The 21,579-nt window shown below is 39.5% G+C and overlaps 1 protein-coding gene across 6 annotated transcripts in view; it reads right to left on the reverse strand.

Moving 5' to 3' along the window:
- Positions 1 to 5,224: 5,224 nt before the first annotated feature.
- Positions 5,225 to 21,579, reverse strand: part of DIP2C (DIP2 acetate--CoA ligase C (putative)) — a 627,226-nt gene continuing 610,871 nt past the window's right edge. For all 6 annotated transcript variants that reach the window (XM_089668744.1, XM_089668740.1, XM_089668739.1 and 3 more), the window contains 4 exons: positions 20,996 to 21,070; positions 17,295 to 17,469; positions 15,945 to 16,068; positions 5,225 to 13,167 (listed from right to left, as the gene is read on the reverse strand). In XM_089668744.1, the coding sequence (XP_089524870.1) occupies positions 12,915 to 13,167; positions 15,945 to 16,068; positions 17,295 to 17,469; positions 20,996 to 21,070 (627 nt within the window). In that variant the 3' untranslated portion in view covers positions 5,225 to 12,914. The remainder of the gene's footprint in view (positions 13,168 to 15,944; positions 16,069 to 17,294; positions 17,470 to 20,995; positions 21,071 to 21,579) is intronic.

Raw genomic sequence — 21,579 nt, forward strand, 5'->3', positions numbered from 1 at the left:
ACCAGGCAGGGTTGTGGGGAAGAGGCCCTTGTCCCCATCAACATGGGGGGTGGGGGCGCTCACTCGTTCCCGCTTTCCTGACCTGCAGGGCTGCATGCTCAGATAAGGGTCTGGTAAGGATTTTGGGGGGACCATTTTTTTGCTTAATTTTTAATTGCCAGCAATTCTTTTTTTATGTTCAGTTGTCAGTGGGGAACCCTGCTGAGAGCTGAAACATTAACGCATGGTTTTCACTACTGAAATACCTCATGAAAATAACTCATGCCGTAATTTAGTAGCATTTTTTTTAGTAAATGCCAAGGTTTTTTTTTTTTTTTTTTTAAATGCTGTGCGGTATCTTACCGCATATTCGGATGCGGTAAGATACCGCTTAGTGAATTGTCCCCAAAGCCACAGGTTTGCTTCTTTCTGAGCCACCTGAGATGCTGAGCAGCGCCCTGAAAAATCTTGCCTTGTATCTTGTTTCCGGTGAACCTAGAAATCTTTGGTCATCCCATGAACTTCCTGATTTAAGCTGTGTTTCTACACTTACTTTTTGCCAGATTATTGTGATCTTTCCAGCTAGTATCTCACTCTGATCACTCCTGCTGCTGTCCGTAACTTCGCTACCTCTTGTTACCAACCTTTGACTTGTTCCTCAACTATGATTCTGTTTGATCCCAACCTGCAACCACTTTTTACTGACCTTCTGCTTGATCCTTACCTGCTATATCTGCTACTGGACTCCAGCTTGTTCACCTCATCAGAAGCTCTGGTGAATGCTGGTTAGTGCTTGACCTCGCACCTCAGATAAGCCCACGTCACATGCCAAGGTGACCTGCATTTGTACTTATCCTGCTGGTTGGTGGGAGCATCTCTACTAATATAGCGAATGGTCTCTGAGCCTGACCCCTGACACTACCGCTCCTGATTCTTGTTCATTCACCCAGCAGTCAAGCAGTCACTAGTCATCAGCAGGAAAGCTCTGATATCAGGAAGCAAAGTCCTGCTCTTCTACCAAGTGGGTTGGCACCATACAGAGACACAGTGCTAAACAAGTCATGATAAGTCAGTAATGAGGAAATATTAGCTGCAGGGAGCCTACAGGTAACCTGGAGACTAGTCCTTTTTACACTCGCCTTTATTTGCACAGCTTTCACAATAAAGGTCCTCCTTAAGGCCTCTTGCACACTGCAGCTGAAAAAAGCTCAGCACAGCCCATTATTAACAATGTATCTTTGCAAACAAGTGTTGCATAATTCATAGTAAAAATAAAATAGGAAAATCTGCGTTTTTGGTCAGTAATTTGCACCACGTTCGTGCATTTAATGAATTTTCCCTAAGAATATAGTGTGCATGCACATGTGCGTGAATACACACATGAATATACACAAATATGCGCAAAGCCAATGCCTGAAATTACATCTAAAAAAGCAGATGCTCAAACATCAGTGCCGTGTGCAAGAGGCCTAAGCTTCAGGGCTTGATCCTTTCCAGCCCACTCCATAAGTGGCCAATATTAGGAGTTAGATCTCTGGCTCAGGTAGACAGTGCAATTGTTTTTCAGGCTCACTGTAGCCTTAAAAGCAGCCTATGCACACTAAAGTATTTACATGTTCTGAACAAACAGTGAACGCACTTTAAAAAGAAAACCATCAGTTACATCTGTAGCTATAGGATTTGTGGGGAAATTCACTTTTAAAGTTTACAAAAGAGGCACTGAAATCACAACCTTTTTCCCCTTACGGGCTCTTTCACACAGAGCTGGTCTGCCCAGTTAAGCAGTGGATCTGTGACTGGATCTCATGCTGAATCAGAGCTGAATGGAACTGATGGCAATGTTTCAACATTTGTGCCTATTCAGCATTTCCCCATATTTTGACATCAGACAGAGGTGGACCTGTGATGGCTCTATGGGCATCCAGATATAAACAGATGAGTGTCTGTTTACATCAGGCTACCTCCTACCTGCCACATTAAGGTGTGCAAGAAAATGGGAAAAGGACCTTTTCCTTTTTTCCCTAACCTGTACTGTTTCAGAGGTAGGTGGGTGTAAGAAAACACAAGACCATTTACATCACCCTGTCCATAGAGCTGCATGGAGCTTTCAATAAAGTCTGCCTGAAAAATTGACAGGCAGACCTGATCGGAATGCCCGTGTGAAAGAGGCCTAACTATAGTTACAGAATCCTGGCAGACTGCCAGTCCTCTAATGTAAACACATAACTGATTTCTTAGCTATTAGAAACTGACTGAAAGCCAACCTGACTTTAGGCCCCATTTAGACTAGTGAAGCATGATAACGTGCAATTTTTCGTTTGTACACAAAGGCTTGTCACACGTGCAACGCCATTCATTGTAATAGCATCACAAATGAGCCAAGCAAGAATTGTGTTGTTGCACACACAAGAATGCATGGTACTAAAAGCACAGAACAAGCAAATCTTAAAAAGATGCATGAGTTACTTTTCCGTGTTTGTAGCACATAGGGCAGACCAGTGAAGGTAATGGGATGTCCTACTACACAGAAAATGTGCATATGTGTAACATTCAATGTGGAGCTAAACTACTGTGAATGGAGCTGTTGTGATCTTTGAAAATGGTTTACTTCACAGTGCATACAGCTAGAGAGGTCTGCGATGGCTCGCTTTATAGCTGTTTTTACTGCTATATATAACACCCTAACTGTGAGAATCATTTGCCAACCTGTATAATGTTTCTGTATTCCTGCATGAATTGCTCCTTAATACTCCCTGAGATTCTATTCACACTATAGTCACACTGCGCATTTTATGAAGATGAAAATTAACATTCTAGACACCATGAGTAATATATGAACATTAATACAAAAATATATAAACCCTGGTAAATGATATCAATGCTAATATCAATAAATTCCAAGGTGTACATCATCGTGCCCCTGGACTCCAATAACCAAAAATACAATGTATAAGTAATAGGAGCTGCTATTATCCCCTATAATTCAAAATAATACTCAATATGTGACCAAAAATATATAAATATAAAATATAACCACAAATAATAGCGCTCACTAAATGAATATATAAATAAATAAATGCCACCACCAAATCAAATCTGTGTGTGTGAAAAATAAATAAATATGCATAGAATCCTCAAAGTCCATTCAGTAAAGTCCACACATCCATATATGATCTTCAATAAATGCAGTTATGAAGTCTTCCGTCACCAGTGCATAATCCAGTGCTCAACACCCCATCAAAATACACACTCACCAGATACTGGTGAAAAACCAGCATATCCTTGTATAATCAATGTACTCCACAGCTTAGCTCACTCCAGCTGAAAGATCCCATATACTCCATAGATCACATGTGAACAAAGTAAAAAACGCTCGCCGTAGTGTGATATCGTTTGAAACTATTTATTCCAAAATATTCCCCATTTGAAACTATTTGATATCGTTATAGTGCGGTTTTATGAGGGATATTTTGGAATAAATAGTTTCAAATGATATCACACTACGGCGAGCGTTTTTTTACTTTGTTTGGACTTTGAGGATTCTATGAATATTTATTTTTCACACACACAGATTTGATTTGGTGGTGGCATTTATTTATTCATTTAGTGAGCGCTATTATTTGTGGCTATACTATATATTTATATATATTTGGTCACATATTGATTAATATATGAACATTGGTCCAGAAGACAGCTTTAGCCTGTCTCAGGAATAAGATTTATTTTTGAGAAGTCTTGCTGGTCCCGAATAGCAACTGATGCCCATGAAAGTTTCCTGCTATGGTTTTGATTATCCTAAAAAACTTGTGTGGACATGTGTCTGGTTTTATTTCCTTTTTGTTGTACCTTTTTCCCCAGAATGAAAAACCTTCCACCTCCTGGACCTCTGTGCTCCTAGTGCGTTAGCCAATTAGTGCAAGGCAAAAAGTTTCTGTATAACTGCTACCTCTTTTCCTAAAGCAGCAAGTTTACTTTCTGACTAGACTCATACATGCATCATACAATAAACGTCCATAGACCAGAAGGGCATTCATTTTTCATTTAGTTGGCTGATGTTCAAGCTGGTCAAAGTCTCACTGGGGGTCCTGACTTCTCCACATCTTCAGCGTTAAGGTTGCATTAAGTCAGCCCAATTATTTGAATGGGCTGCCCAATGCACCCAAAAAGGTGCATGTAGTAATTTTTGTAACACAGCGCACTACAACACACAGTAGTGTGTTACTGTGTGGAAACGCATGTCAGGGTATGTTGGGACTCCGTTTGGAATACCAAAGCAAAGAGAAAACAGTAAAGATAACTTCACTGGTATGCTACTGCTGTCATTGTGCAAACAGCAGACTAGGACTGTGTTCTCTACTAGGCTGAGCTGCCATTGCTAACCTGTTTTTAAAACTACAGGTTCTATTAGATGAGTCACTGACCTGAAAAATGTATGCAGATTATAGCACAGACTTCACTGGCTGTATACTTCTTCCAGATTAGTTACCCTCTACATAAAGCCAAGATCAAAATGACATTCGCAAAGCTTACATCTTTATATAGACACTGTCCCCTGCATATTAAGGGCAAAGTAACAGTGTCTTCAGATAGCCTCAACCATGCTCTTCTGCCAGCCTGCTGCAGGCAACAACCCTGGAAGGAAACACTGGTGTGGGATCTTACCAAGATGAACGACATCACTTGCCCACCATGTGACAGTGTCTGAGCCTCGCATTTTGACTCCCAGGCCTGAGCTCTATTGCATGGTCACATGCTCTCCCCATTAATGGAATTCATGTTCCTTTAGAGCAGGGGTGTCAAACTGGTGGCCCTCCAGCTGTTGCAAAACTACAAATCCCATCATGCCTTTGGGAGTCATGCTTGTAACTGTCAATCTTGTAATGCCTCATGGGACTTGTAGTTTGGCAACAGCTGGAGGGCTGCCAGTTTGACACCCGTGCTTTAGAGCAATGGAATGTGGGCTTCAATGGAGCACGGAGGTGGCGAAGGAAAGGGGATGGCTAAGTGTGCCTTCCTCGGAGGCAAATAGGCAGGAGGCACCATCTCCTTATCCTAAATATGCATTGAAAGAGGGTCCATTTCAGAAAATATCAATAAGGTCCATACATCTATCCTTTTAGATTCTGTCTAAGCAGCAGAGTAGAAAAAAATGACAAAAGGTGTTCTTTTATTTGACCAGTCTAGTTATGAAGCATTCCAACAGTCTTTACATATTTGCACATTTGATAAATAAAAAGGAACAAAGTTTTCAGAGCAACAAAAATAAAAGCTTTTATTTGTTCATTTGAATATAAAACAGGCGTTATCACAGATGTACAAAGCGTACTGGTGGTTTAACATACAAGAAGGTTGCTGTCTTTTGCACATAAAAATTTTAATTTTTTTTCTAGGTTTCAGCTGTGATTGGCTGAGTATGACATTTCTCAAACCAGTCAACACTCCATGAAGTAACGCTTCTGCTAACATTCAACTAATAAACAGGGACAAGTCTTTCCCTTGGGTAAAGGGTCAAGCAGAATTAAATATATAATAAAACAAGCACCATGAGGAATTTGTTGGATTGTGTGTGTGTTATGTATGGGTTTAGCTGTACCCTCCACTCGGTCTACCCACATCTGACTTTTAAATAAAAGAAAAAAAAAAAAAAGCACAAATCTCACAAGACAGAAGTTACAAGATCCCATGAATGGTTTATCTACAGTACGCTTTCTAATACGGAACAATCTTCCATTATTGCTGTTTCTTCGCCTTGCAAGCACCAGAGAGGGCACTCACGTGTCATGTACAATGGTCACAACACATAGAAATCCGGAAAACTAGCAAGATACATGGCCTATTTGCAGGCAGAGAGTGCTACATAATTCCATCTTCACTACTCGGGATTTGGCTGCTCCTCCTTCTCCTCAATTAGCAATTGCGGTTTCTTGACATCCAACTAATACCTGAGGTCATATGCTGGCATTTACCGTATAAAGGGCTGAATAGGCCGGCAACGCTGGCTCTATCGTATTACTCGCATAATCTCAAAGTCTACAACACAGGTAAAATCCCTTTCCATCACTAATATTTGAAAGCCTCTGCTTTTTAAAAACAAAACACCACAACATTGGTCCAAGAATGACAAGCCAGAGAAGAAACCTAATATATATATATATATATAGAACTAATTACTCCCCATTCCCAAATTGCAATGCCAGTACGGAGCTTTTAAATATAAACTGCAGAGTATAAAAGGTGTTGTGAAATTTCACCCTGCAAAGATGAGGCGCACAGGCAAATGAGCATGTAGGCATGCTGGAGATAAAACCTCAAAGGGTTTTCCAAGTCTGTGATGGAGCATGAAGATAAAATGGCTGCCAATAATCTGAAAGTGTAACTCCACTTTGATGAGGAAAAAAAAGCAATCCCTATAGTTAGTTACTTAACACGGAGTCCTACCTGATAATATTTGTATTGAAGCTCACACATGGGTTCCATTCACTTTCTACAGTCATTTCCTACTTCCTAAATGGATGGGTCTTAGAATTATATGAATAGTCCCAGTTTTGTAAAAAAAAACTAAATAAAATAAAATGCAGCCAGCTACATGAGTAGGAAATTGTGGGTGGGGAAGGGATCTTTGCACACCAACAGTGTACAGAATGCCACCACACAAAAAAGAGGTTTGATTTCACTTGTCAGCTTTAGAAAATCTGCTGCAATCGACTGCAGATTGAAATAGGTTATTTTTTAGCACTAATATCAGAAAGGCATTTTGTAAAAATGAAATATTCTATATTGATATTTTAATTAAAGTGAAGTTAGTCTTTAAGCAGTAAGGTAAAGATTTCACTTTCAACAAACTCATTTTATAATTAAAAAACAAATATGTTTGTGTGTTTATATAGCCAATACTGTATAGATTTATGAATGAGACATATGTATTTTTTCCTGTAATGTTTTTTTATTTTAACAAAATGCTCTTTTTATTTCAACAGTTGCCTCTTGAAACAGGTGTTAATCCATCTGTGACGACTGCAAAGTAAGCAGCAGCTCACCTCTTCCTGATTTGGTATACTTTACTGACACACAAGTCAGGCAATTAATAACATTTTATTAAGAGAGGAATGAATTCTGAGTACTTTATCATGGGAACAGATCTTAACAGGACATCTGAGCCTGTTGTAAAATCCAATTTTGCTGGACAAGTCTTAAGCTGTGAGGTTGAGCCCTTCAAGACATGTAAGGCCCACTTTAATATTTGAGTTAGCAAGATTCTTTTATGATTTGACCTACACATCTAACTTTTGTCTAATGCTGGCCATACCCTGATCAAAATTCAGCCAGTTCAGCAAAATTTGATTAGTGTGTGGCAGTCCCTGCCTAACAGAAGTTGATCTGTTCAACGACTTCTGTTGATGGGACATGTTGGAACATTTTTCTCGATCAGCAGTTGCAGCCACTGATCAGTGCATTATGAGACAGCTGCGGGTGCCGCTGTCAGAATACAATGTCCCAGCAGGGAGGATTCCTCCATCCACCTTGTTTGTGTGGATGGAGGAATCAGTATGACTTAAGTCAGATGGATTCCTTTTTACTCTGACCTGTAAATCTCACTATGGTCTAAGGCTAGCCATACATTATTCTTTTTTTTCGTGCAACCAGCGAGTTGAAGGAAAGAAAGTGACTTGATTCCCCCATTCACACACTCAAATGTGGATAGGAGAATCCCTCCTGTTGAGTCTTTGTATTCTGACAGAGGGGAGACTTCCCTGCTGTCAAAATACACTGATCACCACCGCCGGTTATAGCCATGGGTCGCAAATCAAGAAAGCATTTTTCAACAGGCTGGCTGTACATAAGTCGATTGATAGATCGACTTGTGTACAACAAGCCTGCCTATACGTTTCAATCCATGTATGGCCAGCTTAACTCGAGACTATTCTTTTCTCTGACCTTCACATCTCTCTCTTATTGGAGTTCCTTTTTACTTTGACCAATACATCATCTCTTGTCTGAGTCAAGAAGATTGTTTTACTCCGATTTTCCCATGTGACTCTTGTCTAAATCAGGAAGATTTTTTTGTACTTGTGACTTATACGTCTTACTCTAGTCTCTAAACCTATTTTGCTTTTTTAAAAGATAGGAGTTTCACCTACTAACATTATATTAAGAGGGCAACTGATGGGTTTATAAACAGAAAATATATTTTTCTGGGATGCTATGCTTCATATAAAATTGTATATGAACAGTCCCGTGAATGCCTCTATACCTCTTTTGGATTTAACTGAATATGAAGATATTTTTAAAGGATAAGTTCACCTTTGGGAACATGTTACATGTTTCATCCGTTTTTAGGGTGGAACATGTAACATGTTCCCACGTCCGCAGCAGCGCCCTCCGCCTCCCTTCCCTCTGACAGATAGTACGGGGAACTTCTCCTGTCAGATTTGAAAACAGCACGGCCATGCAGGGCTCTGTGTTCTGTGAATGAGTGCCTACAAGTCCCGGCAGCCTTAGTGGCTGTCAGCCTATAGTTTTCAATGAACTACCATGGCGCTGTGGAGCACTGTGGTAGTTCATTGAAGCTTCCTGTCAGTATATCTGCTTGACCATACATCCCGTACGGCAAGCAGATATTCTGACAGGTCTGCAGTAGATCTGCATGGCATCAGCTATCTACTGATCGCTGGTGCAATGCTTTACAGGCTCCTTTACCTGCAAAAAAATGTTCATTTAATAATTTTGTCCAAAAGGTAAACTAATCCTTTAAGTACCAATATGTACAACTGGTTTCATTTATTCTTCTCTTCAGCAGCTATTATTTAAACAGAACTTTCTAAACATTTATATCTCTAGAAAGTTGTTGTTGGCAGAATTCTGACCTATGAGACAACTTGTTTGCAACAGGATTCTAAGATGCCTACAACTGTCAGTTGCACCATGAAGAATGGAATAATGCCTGAGAAGCTAGAGAGAGTGTCAGTAAAGGATCTGGCACAACCATAACCTCACGCTTATTACCATAACAGTCTATCATTGCAGACAGATGCTACAGGGCCATTGACAAATCAACTCAAATTGGCTACCTCAGTTTTTGTAGATTAGGATTTCTGTACTTCACTACAGAGTTTCAAGCTTTAGGATCCCCCAGCAGTTGTTTCCATTGTGTATTTGGAGCATTTACACTTCTTCACTCCTTTCAGTGTTCTAATTGGTTGGGTTAGTAATCTGGTGGTAGGTTTTATTTGCTGGCATCAGAAAAAGTCTATTGCAAAGCACTAAGCAGGGAGGAGCTGCCTGCTACACCACGGTGACAATACTTACTGTATGTTTGAACCTGCATGAGTTTTGAATTTAGTATATCTCTCTTGGCATGATTTTTTTCTTTGAATTAGGAGTAAAATTAACATTCACAGAGAATATAACTTAAATGTGTAATCGTGACTTCTATTTCAATAGGATGTGTAACGGCATAAACAAATGTGCAAAAATGTAACCAACGACTGGACAATGAAACAGATCTGCAGTTGGCAAATAATGAGTTTTCTGGAATTAATCACTGTTAAGGTTAGTAACATTTAATGTGCTTAAAAATGACATCATATCAGAAAGTTCTGAGAAGACAGGCTTATTTCTACAGTCATGTGTAGGAGATCTGCTGTATTATATCTAGCAGCAACAATAAATTAAAAGAAACACACACTAGAAAATTTCAGGTGGATGCATACTTAAAATGTTAAAGTCTTGCTGGGGAGGATTGAGGGCAATAGGAGGGCTTACAATCCTTAATTTTGAAAGTGCAGTGCAAGGCTCCCTTTCTGGGATGAGAACATGACTATGGGATTGATTTACTAAAGGCAAATGGACTGTGCACTTTGCAAAGTGCAGTTGCTCCAAAGCTTAGTAAATGTGCAGAAGCTCTGTTAACATTCATCACCCAATGATGTGCAAGCAAAAATGCTGTTTTTATTTTCCTTGCACATAATTCTCTATTCTTTGCAAAGTGAGGATTTACCTCATTTACTAAGCTCTGGAGCAAGTGCACTTGTAGAGTGCAACTGCACTTTGCAACGTGTACAGTCTATTTGCCTTTAGTAAATCAACCCCTAAATGCCTTGGCTTTTGGTCACGTGACTGACATAGCCTGGACCAGAATGTTATCTACTTAACAAAGCCCTTCTATTACTATTTATCCATTTCAGGAGGACTGATAACATACCCATAAGTTGGAAATAAATCTGCTTTAGGTTGCAGTTAGTCCCTTGAAAGCACTCTGATTAGATGCGCAAACCCCAGCAGGGGTTTCCATGATTAGCTGCAAGTGGCAGCCCCATTGAAAGCAAAGGGAGGCTGCTGGCTCCTGCAGCTAATCGTGTCCCTTCACATTTAATCACTTACGCAGAGATCACATGCAAGTGATAGGTTCTGAGCGTAGGCAGTCTGAGTCCAGGGCCGAATCGCACGTGATTACTGCATGTGCAATTATATCGGAATGGATCTGATTAGCTACGGGAGCTGGCAGCCTTCGGTTGCTTTCAATGGGGCAGCCTCTCACAGATAATCACAGGAACCCCTGCTGGGGTTTGCGTATCTAATCAGTCTGTGGGTGCAAACGTAAAGAGAAATTGTCACATTGCACATATTAGGACAAAGTGATAGTGTCTGTATCTAGTTCACCCCCCAGGCATGGATACTTATACAGCCATACTCTTTGGCCTGATGTAGCATCTCTGCTACAGTGTCGAAACCCCGATCAGGTGATGAAATCATGGCACTCACCCATGTGACAGTGTTCCGAGCACCGTCATATGGGGCAGGTCACATGTCTCCCCCATATCTGGAAGTCCAGTTCTATTAGAGAAGGCTCTGGCACTGTACGGAGACAGTGGGTGAGCATGGCTGGGTAAATATACATGTCTGGTATGGTGGGCTATGTGGAGACACTGCAATAATGTACTGAACGGGCAAAGTGATAGGGCCACTTTGAAGGATATTGTGTATAAGCTATTGAATTAAAGACATCTGGATATAGAATCCATTCACAATATTAAATACATTGGAAGTAAAAAATTCCTATGCCTTATAATTTTTTAATTTTTTTTTATGGGCTTTAATTAAAAATTCAGAGGGAGTGCAAATCAAGTTTAAAAACTTCTATGAATACTTATTCTGAAAAGCTCTAAAATATGTAAAATTAAGGGGTCAACTCTGCATCTGAAACAATGTAGATGGAACGAGTGAGTCAGCACACTAACAAGGATTTGGAACGGGCTATGAATTTCATGTAACCGTCTCATTCCTCAACATTCTTATTTTCTTTTATTTTCTTTATATATTATTAAATGTATCCTCTGTTCAGCACACACAATATACAATTGTATCTACTGTTGCTTCTCTAAGAGAAAGAAAAAAACAAACAAAAAAAAAATTATAGTGCATTTCAGCCATACGTTTTGTACACCATCTAAAGGATGGTATTTTAAATCCACTTGCTGGTATCTAGAATAACTTTTTATACGGGAACACAGGCAATCCACGATTGCAGTTTTCAAACAAAGATTGTGAATAACACCCAATTATATACAGTGGGAGACACCATGCAAGTGACATGTACTGCATCGTAAACATTAAAATATATCCCTTCCCGCATAACCCATTAGTGAATTTATCATTTCATATATATATTTGATGTGATACTATCCACTCAAGATAATACAACGCTTTTTTTTTTTTTAATATCAGCAAACATCACAAGAGTTTTAACTTTCTTGAATGCTGTTTTTGTTTTATACTTCTAAAGAGATCAAAATAAATTAAACATTTTATACATAATTACATATGGAGAGTTAACTTATTTTATCTTTTTAGTTCAGTACAAAGATAATTGCCAAAGTCCACCTTATGCATACTATTTTTTAACTGATCCAACAATCACTAGCTTTATTACTCTCAATCTGAGATGAACAGTAATTTTTAATTAGTGTGCTTACTTATGAATAGCTATGCAAATTATCTTGAGGCTGCAAAATGAGGCTTTGAGGTGGCCAGGCTATATTAACCACCAGCCATATTTAGCCCCTGGGAGGCATAACATTTAAATAAAACCTTTTTTCCATTTAATGATTACAGTAGTCGGTTTTGGTTGCAAAATGGCACCCGATAACCCAATGCATGTTCATGTTGGTTTGCAGCCAAGAACTAATAGGTTCTCTATCAGAAGGAAAAACAAAGCTTATAAAATAAAGTTAAAAAACAAATGTAAAAATTCCCTTCTGATATCAGTGGGTTAAACACTGGAAAGATTAGCAGCTGACACACTTTGGCCTCAATCCAGTACCCAAGAACTTACAACATTGAACTATGCCTTTTCTTTAAATTACATTATTATGAATTTGGAATTTATTTATTAAAATCGTACCTTTTCTTCTCCCACAAATAACACATTTTAAGATTACATTTTCAGATTAGGTTGTGTCAACTCGTTGATGCAATCCCACCATAAAAGGTTTCATAAATCAACCTACTTCCATTATATTAAACATAAAAATCCTTCATAAAATCCACAGATACATAATGAAAACAATGGGGTCAGTCTAGCAACATAAAAACAAATAACTTTTTAAAAATTGGCATTTAAAATAAAAAAAGTAAGTTGATGGTCACACAGGCCTTTAAATTTCAGAGACCTGTAGAGTTCTCAACTCATTCAATTGAGGCAACACAGTACCCTAAAAAAAAGTCTTTTGGTGCTAAAGTGTAGTGGTAAAAACAAAAGCACATTTCACATTCTGTCTGCTCAATTATTTGAGGAATTGGTAAGTTAAAATGACAAAAACTGCTCCATTCTGAACAAAGGTTATCCCCTTATTTGCACGTTTGATTTTCTTTTTAGTGGACACAAAAAATTTTTTACATCTATTGTGAAGTCCATGGAAGCCTTAAAATGTACAAGACTACATGTTGTAGGCCACATATATGGGATCCAGCTGATCTGCCAAAAACCCATCTCGTAGGTGCATACGTTGTTTCTCTCCACGGGAGTTGATAGGAATGACACCAATGTCCACCACTACAACCACGCCTACGATAAGATAATGTTCCTCCAAGATCACATTTGTGACCAGCGGTACAAGATCCAGGGCTTCCTGTTCTGAGCCATCAAGCTCCACGACAACCACTAACAAGTTCGTCCAAGTAAAGACGGCACTAGAGGAGAATAAAAGTCAGTTTCAGAACTGATGCATTTATGGGAGCATATCTAAAATATTATCCAGAGGCTTTTGACATACTGAACTAACACATTACAAGCAAACACGTCACTATATTCTACAAGCATCTGTATAACTTGCTATGAAACAACCTAAACAGCTACTGTATATAATAACTACACCTACTGAACCTGTACTGCCAGCAACATATGAGCTTATGTGTTTTAATACAGAAGTCCACTAAAAGTTTCTCAGTGAATCAACCATGCTGTGTCCACAACATTTATTGCTATTTGTTTTCTAATTTAAAAAGGTCAACTTTACCCAAGAGTTCCATTTAGTATTGGATAAGCAGGTGCATTCACTCACTTGACTCCTTTTTGTATTAATTGGAGACTCCAATGCAGTCTCTCAACCCTTCCACTTCAGAGGAGCACATACAATCCCTTTTAGGACCCAGAGAACCCCCCTGTTAAAAACTGTATATTTACAGTAAACTGTACATCAGAATGGTCAGAAAGTTGTGGATATAATCATAAAAATCAATGCTCAATATAATAATTATGTTAAAATGAAAAAAAATAATGGCCAGAAGATTAAAGCTTTGAAAATTGAAATGTCCCCTAACAGGGTGTCAATGGTCAGTGGAGATATGCCCCTTTAAATTGGTAGACAGCAAAGAAGACTGTTCTTATATTGGTGGTCAGTGGACTGTGCCCCATATATTGATGGTCAGTGGAGACTGCCCCCCTAACATTAGTGGTCACTAGAAAAAAGCCTTCAATATATAACACATTTCAAAGTACTGCACTCTACCCCCCCCCCTTCTTTGCATAAAAAGGCATACACCCACACAATCTATAGCACATGTTACATATTGCTACACAGGCTGGAGTATGAGGAATAATTCTAGAGTCGTTAATTAAAGGAAAATAAAGCTCTTTTGGCTGTACTTCTGTGGATCAGAGGAGTGCACTTTGTTCTGCACTCCTGTGATGGTTTTCAGCTGACAGCATGTTGAAACCTGCTGTCAGCTGATGTCCCTCACCTGGTCCAGGATGGGGAAAGATTCCAACTTTAAAGTCTGGATCCACCCCAGAGTCTGAAGCGGAGGTGAGAACTCAGCGGCCAGCAGTCATGTGATCGCTGAGTTCGCACACTTAGAACCAGTGGGGTCAGATGCAGCATCCACCTAAGTAAGTGAGGTGAGAACTCAGCGGCCAGCAGTCATGTGATCGCTGAGTTCGCACACTTAGAACCAGTGGGGTCAGATGCAGCATCCACCTAAGTAAGTGAGGTGAGAACTCAGCGGCCAGCAGTCATGTGATCGCTGAGTTCGCACACTTAGAACCAGTGGGGTCAGATGCAGCATCCACCTAAGTAAGTATAATTTGAGAAAAAAAACAAAACCTTTTAAGGTTAACTTTAAACTGCTGGGTTGTAAAGTATTTTAAAGCATCACCTATGGACAATTTTGAGTATTATCATTTTTAACCATTTTGTGGTTGCACACAGATTTAAGGCTCAACATAACTGTATCTATTTACTTGACAGTCTTGTCTTTTAAAGGATAAGTTCACCTTTGGGAACATGTTACATGTTCCACCCGTTTTTAAGGTGGAACATGTAACATGTTCCCAATGCTGCAGCCAGCTGTCACCCACTGCCCCGCCCCCTATAGTTCCCTATACTAGCTGTCAGATTTAAAAACCACAGGGGGGCTCCCCCACATGGCCAAGTCATTCATTCACAGACTTCTGTGAATGAATGAACTACAGCTTCTGGCAGCCTTAGCCACTGTCAGCTTGTAGTTCTCAATAAAACTACCATGGTGCTGTGGAGTGCAGTGGCAGTTCATTGAATCTTCCTGTCCATATATCTGCTTGCCCATACATCCTGCATGGCACCAGCGATCTGCTGATTGCTGGTGCAATGCTTTACAGGCTCCTGCAAGCAAAAATAATACCTGCTAAAAAATGTGCATTTTATATTTTTGGGCAAAAGGTGAACTTATCCTTTAAATTCTACATAAAAATAGGAATTATATTTTGTTTGCAATGAAATTAATTCTAGAGTATTTGTTTCTGAAAGTAGGTTGGAAAAATACTTTAAAACATTTGCAAATACCATCTTTATTCTGTAAGTTCTTTGCTTTCAGAAAATATATAATGCTTTGCGTTTTTAGGTAATTTTCAGGCCTAAGATGCCAATTTTAAATGCATTTTTTGCATGTGTTTCTGGGGGGCAAAAGTAAAGCCAAGGAGATTAAAAAGAGGATTTAGAGCTTTGGGGAAAGTATTAGGAAAATACCCTTTACAACATAAATTAGCAGTGTGCACATGGCCAGAATCTGGCATTTCAAGGCCATGGTTAATATGCTGCTTCTTAATTTTCCGCACTCTTGACCCCCCCCCCCTCCTCATGTGAATCTGACATATAGGAATGAGGAGGTGTCCAACTTGCTGTCATATGGTGAACAATGTCCAGTGAGATGCTTAAAATGACATTCTACACTTCTATGATAACATCAAGAACCATAATAAGGATTGAGTTCTTGCATTCCATAATAAACCTTAGCGGCATACTGTATTACCACGGATCACTGTCCTGACTTGATAGGGAAGAACTGATGCTTCAGAATTTGTAAAATGTGACCTTTTGTATGACAGCAATGCTTACTAAATCCAAACACTGCTGTTACCATTTCTGCACTGATACTCTTACATCTGTAGTGTATTGTCCTGTAAGTAAAATAAGAATTTGCAGAATTTTTACCATTCTGTTACACTCTTGTGGGCTCTGATCACAGATGTCTCTATATCAATTGGGTGGTATCTCATCCCTCGTAATTCCATTGCTTCATCTAAAGCCCCCACAACATACAGAGCATCATGGCGTTCTAAAGAAGAAAAACAAAACCGTTTTGTATTAGAAAAAACAAAACAGAACCTCTATTGTTATGTAAATTGAAAGTACTACATTAATCACTTGCCCACCACTCGCCCACATTTTACTGCTGGTGGGAGGCTCATACAGGCACAATCATGTACTTATATGTCGGCAGTGTCTTCTGGGTTCAGGACATATGTGCACCCCCTTCCCTTCTCGGCCGGCTCCTGCTGTGATTGGACACAGCGGGATTTTGTCAGCAGGTTTCAGCAAATGATTCATGGCTGAGACCTGCTGATCACTGTGTCCAACCTCAGTCCAGAACCCTATGTTCACAAACCTTCTGAGTGCAGCTCCCCCTTAAACCTGCCTTATACTTACCTGAGCCCCATCTTGATCCAGCGATGTGCATGAGAACAGCAGCTCTCCCGAGTGTCTCGCACAGCAGCGGGAACCATTGACTCTCCTGCTGCTGTCAAACCCAGTGAGCCAATGAGAAGAGAGCAGGGAGGGCGGGTCTGAGTTGTGCTCTCTGTATAAATGGACAATGTCCATTCACATGAGCACAGCTCGGTACCAAGTCTGCTTAAGTGCCCCCATAGCTTGCTATTGGGGGCACTCGGCAGGGAGGAGGGGCTAGGACCACTGGCAGGGGACCCAAAAGGAAGAGGATCAGGGATGCTCTCTGTAAAACCAATGCACAGAGCAGGTAACTATAACAATGTTTTTTGGGGGGGTATTTTTTCACTTACAACCTTTAGAATCACTTTATTCAAGATAACTTTGTCATTATTTAATATAACAAATTAAACAGACCCTTAGCAGAAATGTAAAGAGACCCTTTCCAAGCCAACCAGAAGTTTCTAGTTAAAGGTATGTTGTTCCTGATTTTTTAGACTTTCTCAAACTCATCTTGGAGCTTTTGACAGTGCTTGCTGCTTTCTACATGGTTCAGGTTTTCATTTTATAACTCATCTTCAATAAACCCCTTTGTATTTTTCTTACACAATGGTGTAAAGCAGAAGGTGGCAGGTGTCTTGAAGGTAATAAGAACATCTCTTTTGGTGTGACCTCTTAATAGCCAGCTTCTGACCAGAAAGACTTTAGATTTGGAATGTCCCATCATACTAAATGGAGCATTTAACAGGGACACAGCCAATCATATCAGTTCTGAGGCTGCAAATCATTTTACAGCCCTAATATTTTGCACATGATAGGCATACTTGAATGTCTTACCTCCATTTGCATCAGTTAGCTCTGTTCTTCTCAGGAACCCCAGGTAGCCTGTCCGTGCCCACACAGTTTGTGTGTCTCCAAAGCTGAGCCGAGAACTGAAGTGGTCTGACTGTAGGGACTCATCTCCATAAATCGTAAAGTACCCGCTGGCGTTATGTGCACTATGAACCCAAATCTACAGATCAAGAAACAAATGTCATCCTTAAAGGTGCCTACATGATAACAAAAAACATTGCAAACTGGTCTTTAAGCAACAGATCTAAAAATCTACTAAAATGCATTGCTGTTATAGTGTCCTCCTAGAGAAAAGCATAAAAGTCAATGAGTCATAATGAATAATGATGCTTAGTCAGATTTCTCTTTTATTACTGCCATATAAATAAAGTACATTGAAGTATTGAGCACAAGTGACAAGCATGTACTAAGAGTGTGTTATTAGGTCTGAACTGCACATTAGAAGCACCCACACAAGAGCAAGCATTAAATCCTTGTATTACACGTCCGCAGGACTCAAAACTGAATGTCAGACATAACAGTTGGCATTAGCCGTCTGCCTAGATCAATAATCTAATTCCAATGTGTTATTTTTACTGTAAGTGCTGTATACTCATACTAACGTCTCTAACTAAGTGTCAATCTTTAGATTACTATGAGAACGAATAAATCAAGTTTTACCATTGTACAGTTTTCCATAGGCAGTTACTAAAGTTGGAGTAAATGGCCACAGAAATTCAGCTGACATGTTGTTAGTACAGTATTGAAATCAACATCTTACTAGTTGTGAGCTAATTTGGCTCCTTTTTTTTAATGGCTAATGTCTAAAATACAAAATCTGGCCATGGGTATTAGATGGCGGATAGACTGAGTATGCACAATCTGACTGCTGAGTGATTCTTTATAGAAGGGTACACCCATGTCTTCAGAGTGTATTTATACAGTTAGAGGACACCTCAGCAATAACTTGATGTAACTAAAACAATAGTAATAGCCTAGGAAAATCCATCCTGGCTGACTTACACCCTTCCTAGATGTCAGTAAACAAGGGTTTTTATCCCCTGTACTGAAGAGATCAAATCAAACATATATGAGAACAGTACAGACTGCAGACAACCTGAGTATAAACAAAGTATTGGTCTGGACTTTTCATGACAGGTATCAAAGTACACTGAAAATAAAAAGAGAGGTAAGAGGTTATATTTGAAAATGTGTTTGCTGTCCCTGAATATATTTAAAGCTGTTTTCAATGAGCACAGTTATCCTTTAAAGTGTAAGTAAAGCCAAATTTTTTTTTTTAGTTTTGGATAGGGTAGAGAAGAACCCTACTAGGTTATTTTTTGCTCTTTGTGTTTCACTAAGGAAGTTTCCTGCCAAGTGAATTGTGGTCTTCGTTTCACTAAAACATTTGTCCTCTGTGGATTACTAACTCCTTAATGCCGGCACCTCCTGGCCCTTTAAGGGGTTTCTCATGCCAGGAAGTGGGGCAGTGTTTATGATCACGTGACCACTGTGAATGGCTGTCACAGCAGTCACATGATCGGAAAGCTGCCAATCGCAAGTAGCAATGGGGAGCTTTCTGTTAGGCACCGGTAACTGTGGCGGGAGCATGCAGGGTGCACACTCCTGGCACAGGTTTGTTTACATTTTGATATGCAAATATGCGACCTCTCAGCTTCAAGGCCCACCCGCCGAGAGGCAGCATAATTAAGTACTCTCTGCATAAAGAGGTTAATTATTACCTCTTGCTCTAGCGAATACTCTAAAACATTAGATTTCCCCTCACTCTGTCTTGGTGACATTGTCCAAGACAAACAAAGGAGTACATCTACCTGACGAGGACACAGACAAAAAACAAAAAAAACGACAGAGGATCTATTTCTCACCCATACCAAACTAAACAAAGAGCCATAACCGTTCACAGGCAAGCACTGAGCTGGCTGTCAATCAGGACTCTGGGTGGAACCTGACAATATGGTCAGGATCCTTCCAAAGCCTGGAGCAGTTATTTATTTATTTCAGGTACTTATATAGCGCTGTCAATTTACGCAGTGCTTTACATATATATATTGTACATTCACATCAGTCCCTAATCCTCAAGGGGTGTACAATCTAAGGTCCCTAACTCATATTCATACATGCACATACTATGGACAATTTATACAGGATCCAATTAACCTACCTGCATGTCTTTGGAGTGTGGGAGGAAACCAGAGTACCCGGAGGAAACCCACGCAGGCACAGGGAGAACATGCAAACTCCAGGCAGGTGGTGCTGTGGTTGGGAATTCGAACCAACAACCCTAGTACTGCCAGGCGGAAGTGCTAACCACTAAGCCACTGTGCCGCAGTTCTGTAATGTCAGCCATAAGCGGGATTTTGCCCACCTCTGTGCACACCTCTGAGCCACAACAGAAGGCCAAAAAGTCTTTGACCAAACTTGGGCAAACTGTATTAGAGAGAGGAGCTCAGAAGAGTGGATGTGACTTACAGTACATCTCATAATATATTTTTATGAAGAGTAATTTGGCGTGCACTATGGACATTCTTTTCTGAAAAGAAAAAAAAGCCAGCCTTAAAAAAAAACATATGGTGACTGGCTATGTGTCATTTTTGTACACTAGCACTTAAACATGAAACATGTCCTATCATACCAGGACTCTCATGTCTGTGCACAGTAGATTCCCTTGATGTCATTCTCCTCAGTTTCAATCATCAGCGTACTTACCGTTTGCTATCCCAACTCATGCAGTTCTCTCTCTCGCCGTTACTATCCTCAGGGTTAGCCAACTTGAAAACAAGAATCTATCCAACATAACTGATTTTTATGCTTCCTATTACTTGATCCATACATCATACTCTACCCGCTAATAGCAAATGCTTGTCTGATCTCTAGCAAAATTTGTGGTAAGCACACAGCACAGAGCCATCATTACATGATCAATGTGAAAGTTTTCCAACAATGTCATCAATGCAGTAGAAGACTTTTATAGCACTAAAAAGCTTAATTATGTAGCCGCATTGTTACGGCACTTTTATGATGTTTTTCAAATTAATTACAATGCTGCAATGGAGCCTAAGCATAAAAAGAAAATTATTGTGAGTAAATGTAGTAATCCTAACAGAAAAAATACTTCAGACACAAGTTAATTACATGTATACCCAAACTTCAGTTTTCAAAAGCAAATGACACATGAATGCACTAAGCAACTGAGACACTCAGTTAAACCAAAGGAAGAGCTAAATCTCATTGATTAATGCTCTGTCACAAATCAGAAGAAGAATGTAATCTCATTTATAAACAGCACTGAGTTGTAATACAGTGCCTGTGAATCACTTTGATTTCTGATCAGCAGATACATTAAATATTAATCACAATGACAATAATTAAATAGATTAATGATACACAAAAGTAGTTATTAAAATGTACCAGCCATAGTATAGTTTGGGGAAGCCAAGTTTTCCTTGCACAGAGAAAAGACTTTTCATGTTTAACCAACAGCCATAGATAGCTAAAGATGCTATATTTAATATATTGTTGCTTTGAACCAATTCCAAATCAATAGACTTCTGTAACAAGGTAAACATCAGTTCCAGCTTGTATGTTTTAGGCAGGTTAAAACTTCAGCTTGGATGCAATCTGGATGCAAACCACATCATGCTGTGACTTGGCTAAAGGATTACACATCAGAGGACAACATGACTCACCTCCCCGAGATGTGAGTCTCCAAGGGGTCCCTTTGTTTCCGGATTTGCAATGATTATACGAACACCTGGGAGGATCTGGTGAGATGAAGGACATTTGATTTAGACACAATTTGTACATGAGTCATACAGAAAAGAAAATAATACAAAGGTATTATTAGAGGTAAAATTAGGTGTAAACCAGTTTGCACTTCCCATATGAACTCTTGTTATAAGATAGCTAAATTAACACACTTATGCCCCTATTTGTCCCCCAATTTGTTCTTTCTTCTTGAATAGTTACGTAGCTGGTGAAGTTGAATGAAAACACCAGTCCATCGAGTTCAGTGTGTCTATACCATTTTCAATGTCCCTGGACATTGTGTTGGCTAAGAAACGCATTTAAATGGTTTTTGAATTTATCTACACTCTGCTGACACCACCAAGTGAGTTTGCCACCCTTACTACTCTAAAGGTAAAGAACCCCTTATGAAGTTTAATATTGAGCCACCTTAATTAACTCTTGTCCAACTTAACTGTGTGATGCATTTCTTCATTAGAGTCCTTAGGTTAAATAGTTTCCTCCCAATTCTAGAGTCACCATTCAA

Source organism: Staurois parvus, unplaced genomic scaffold, assembly GCF_062004578.1.
Source record: "Staurois parvus isolate SC_StPar_1 unplaced genomic scaffold, SC_StPar_1.0 ptg000061l, whole genome shotgun sequence".
Taxonomy (NCBI): Eukaryota; Metazoa; Chordata; class Amphibia; order Anura; family Ranidae; genus Staurois; species Staurois parvus.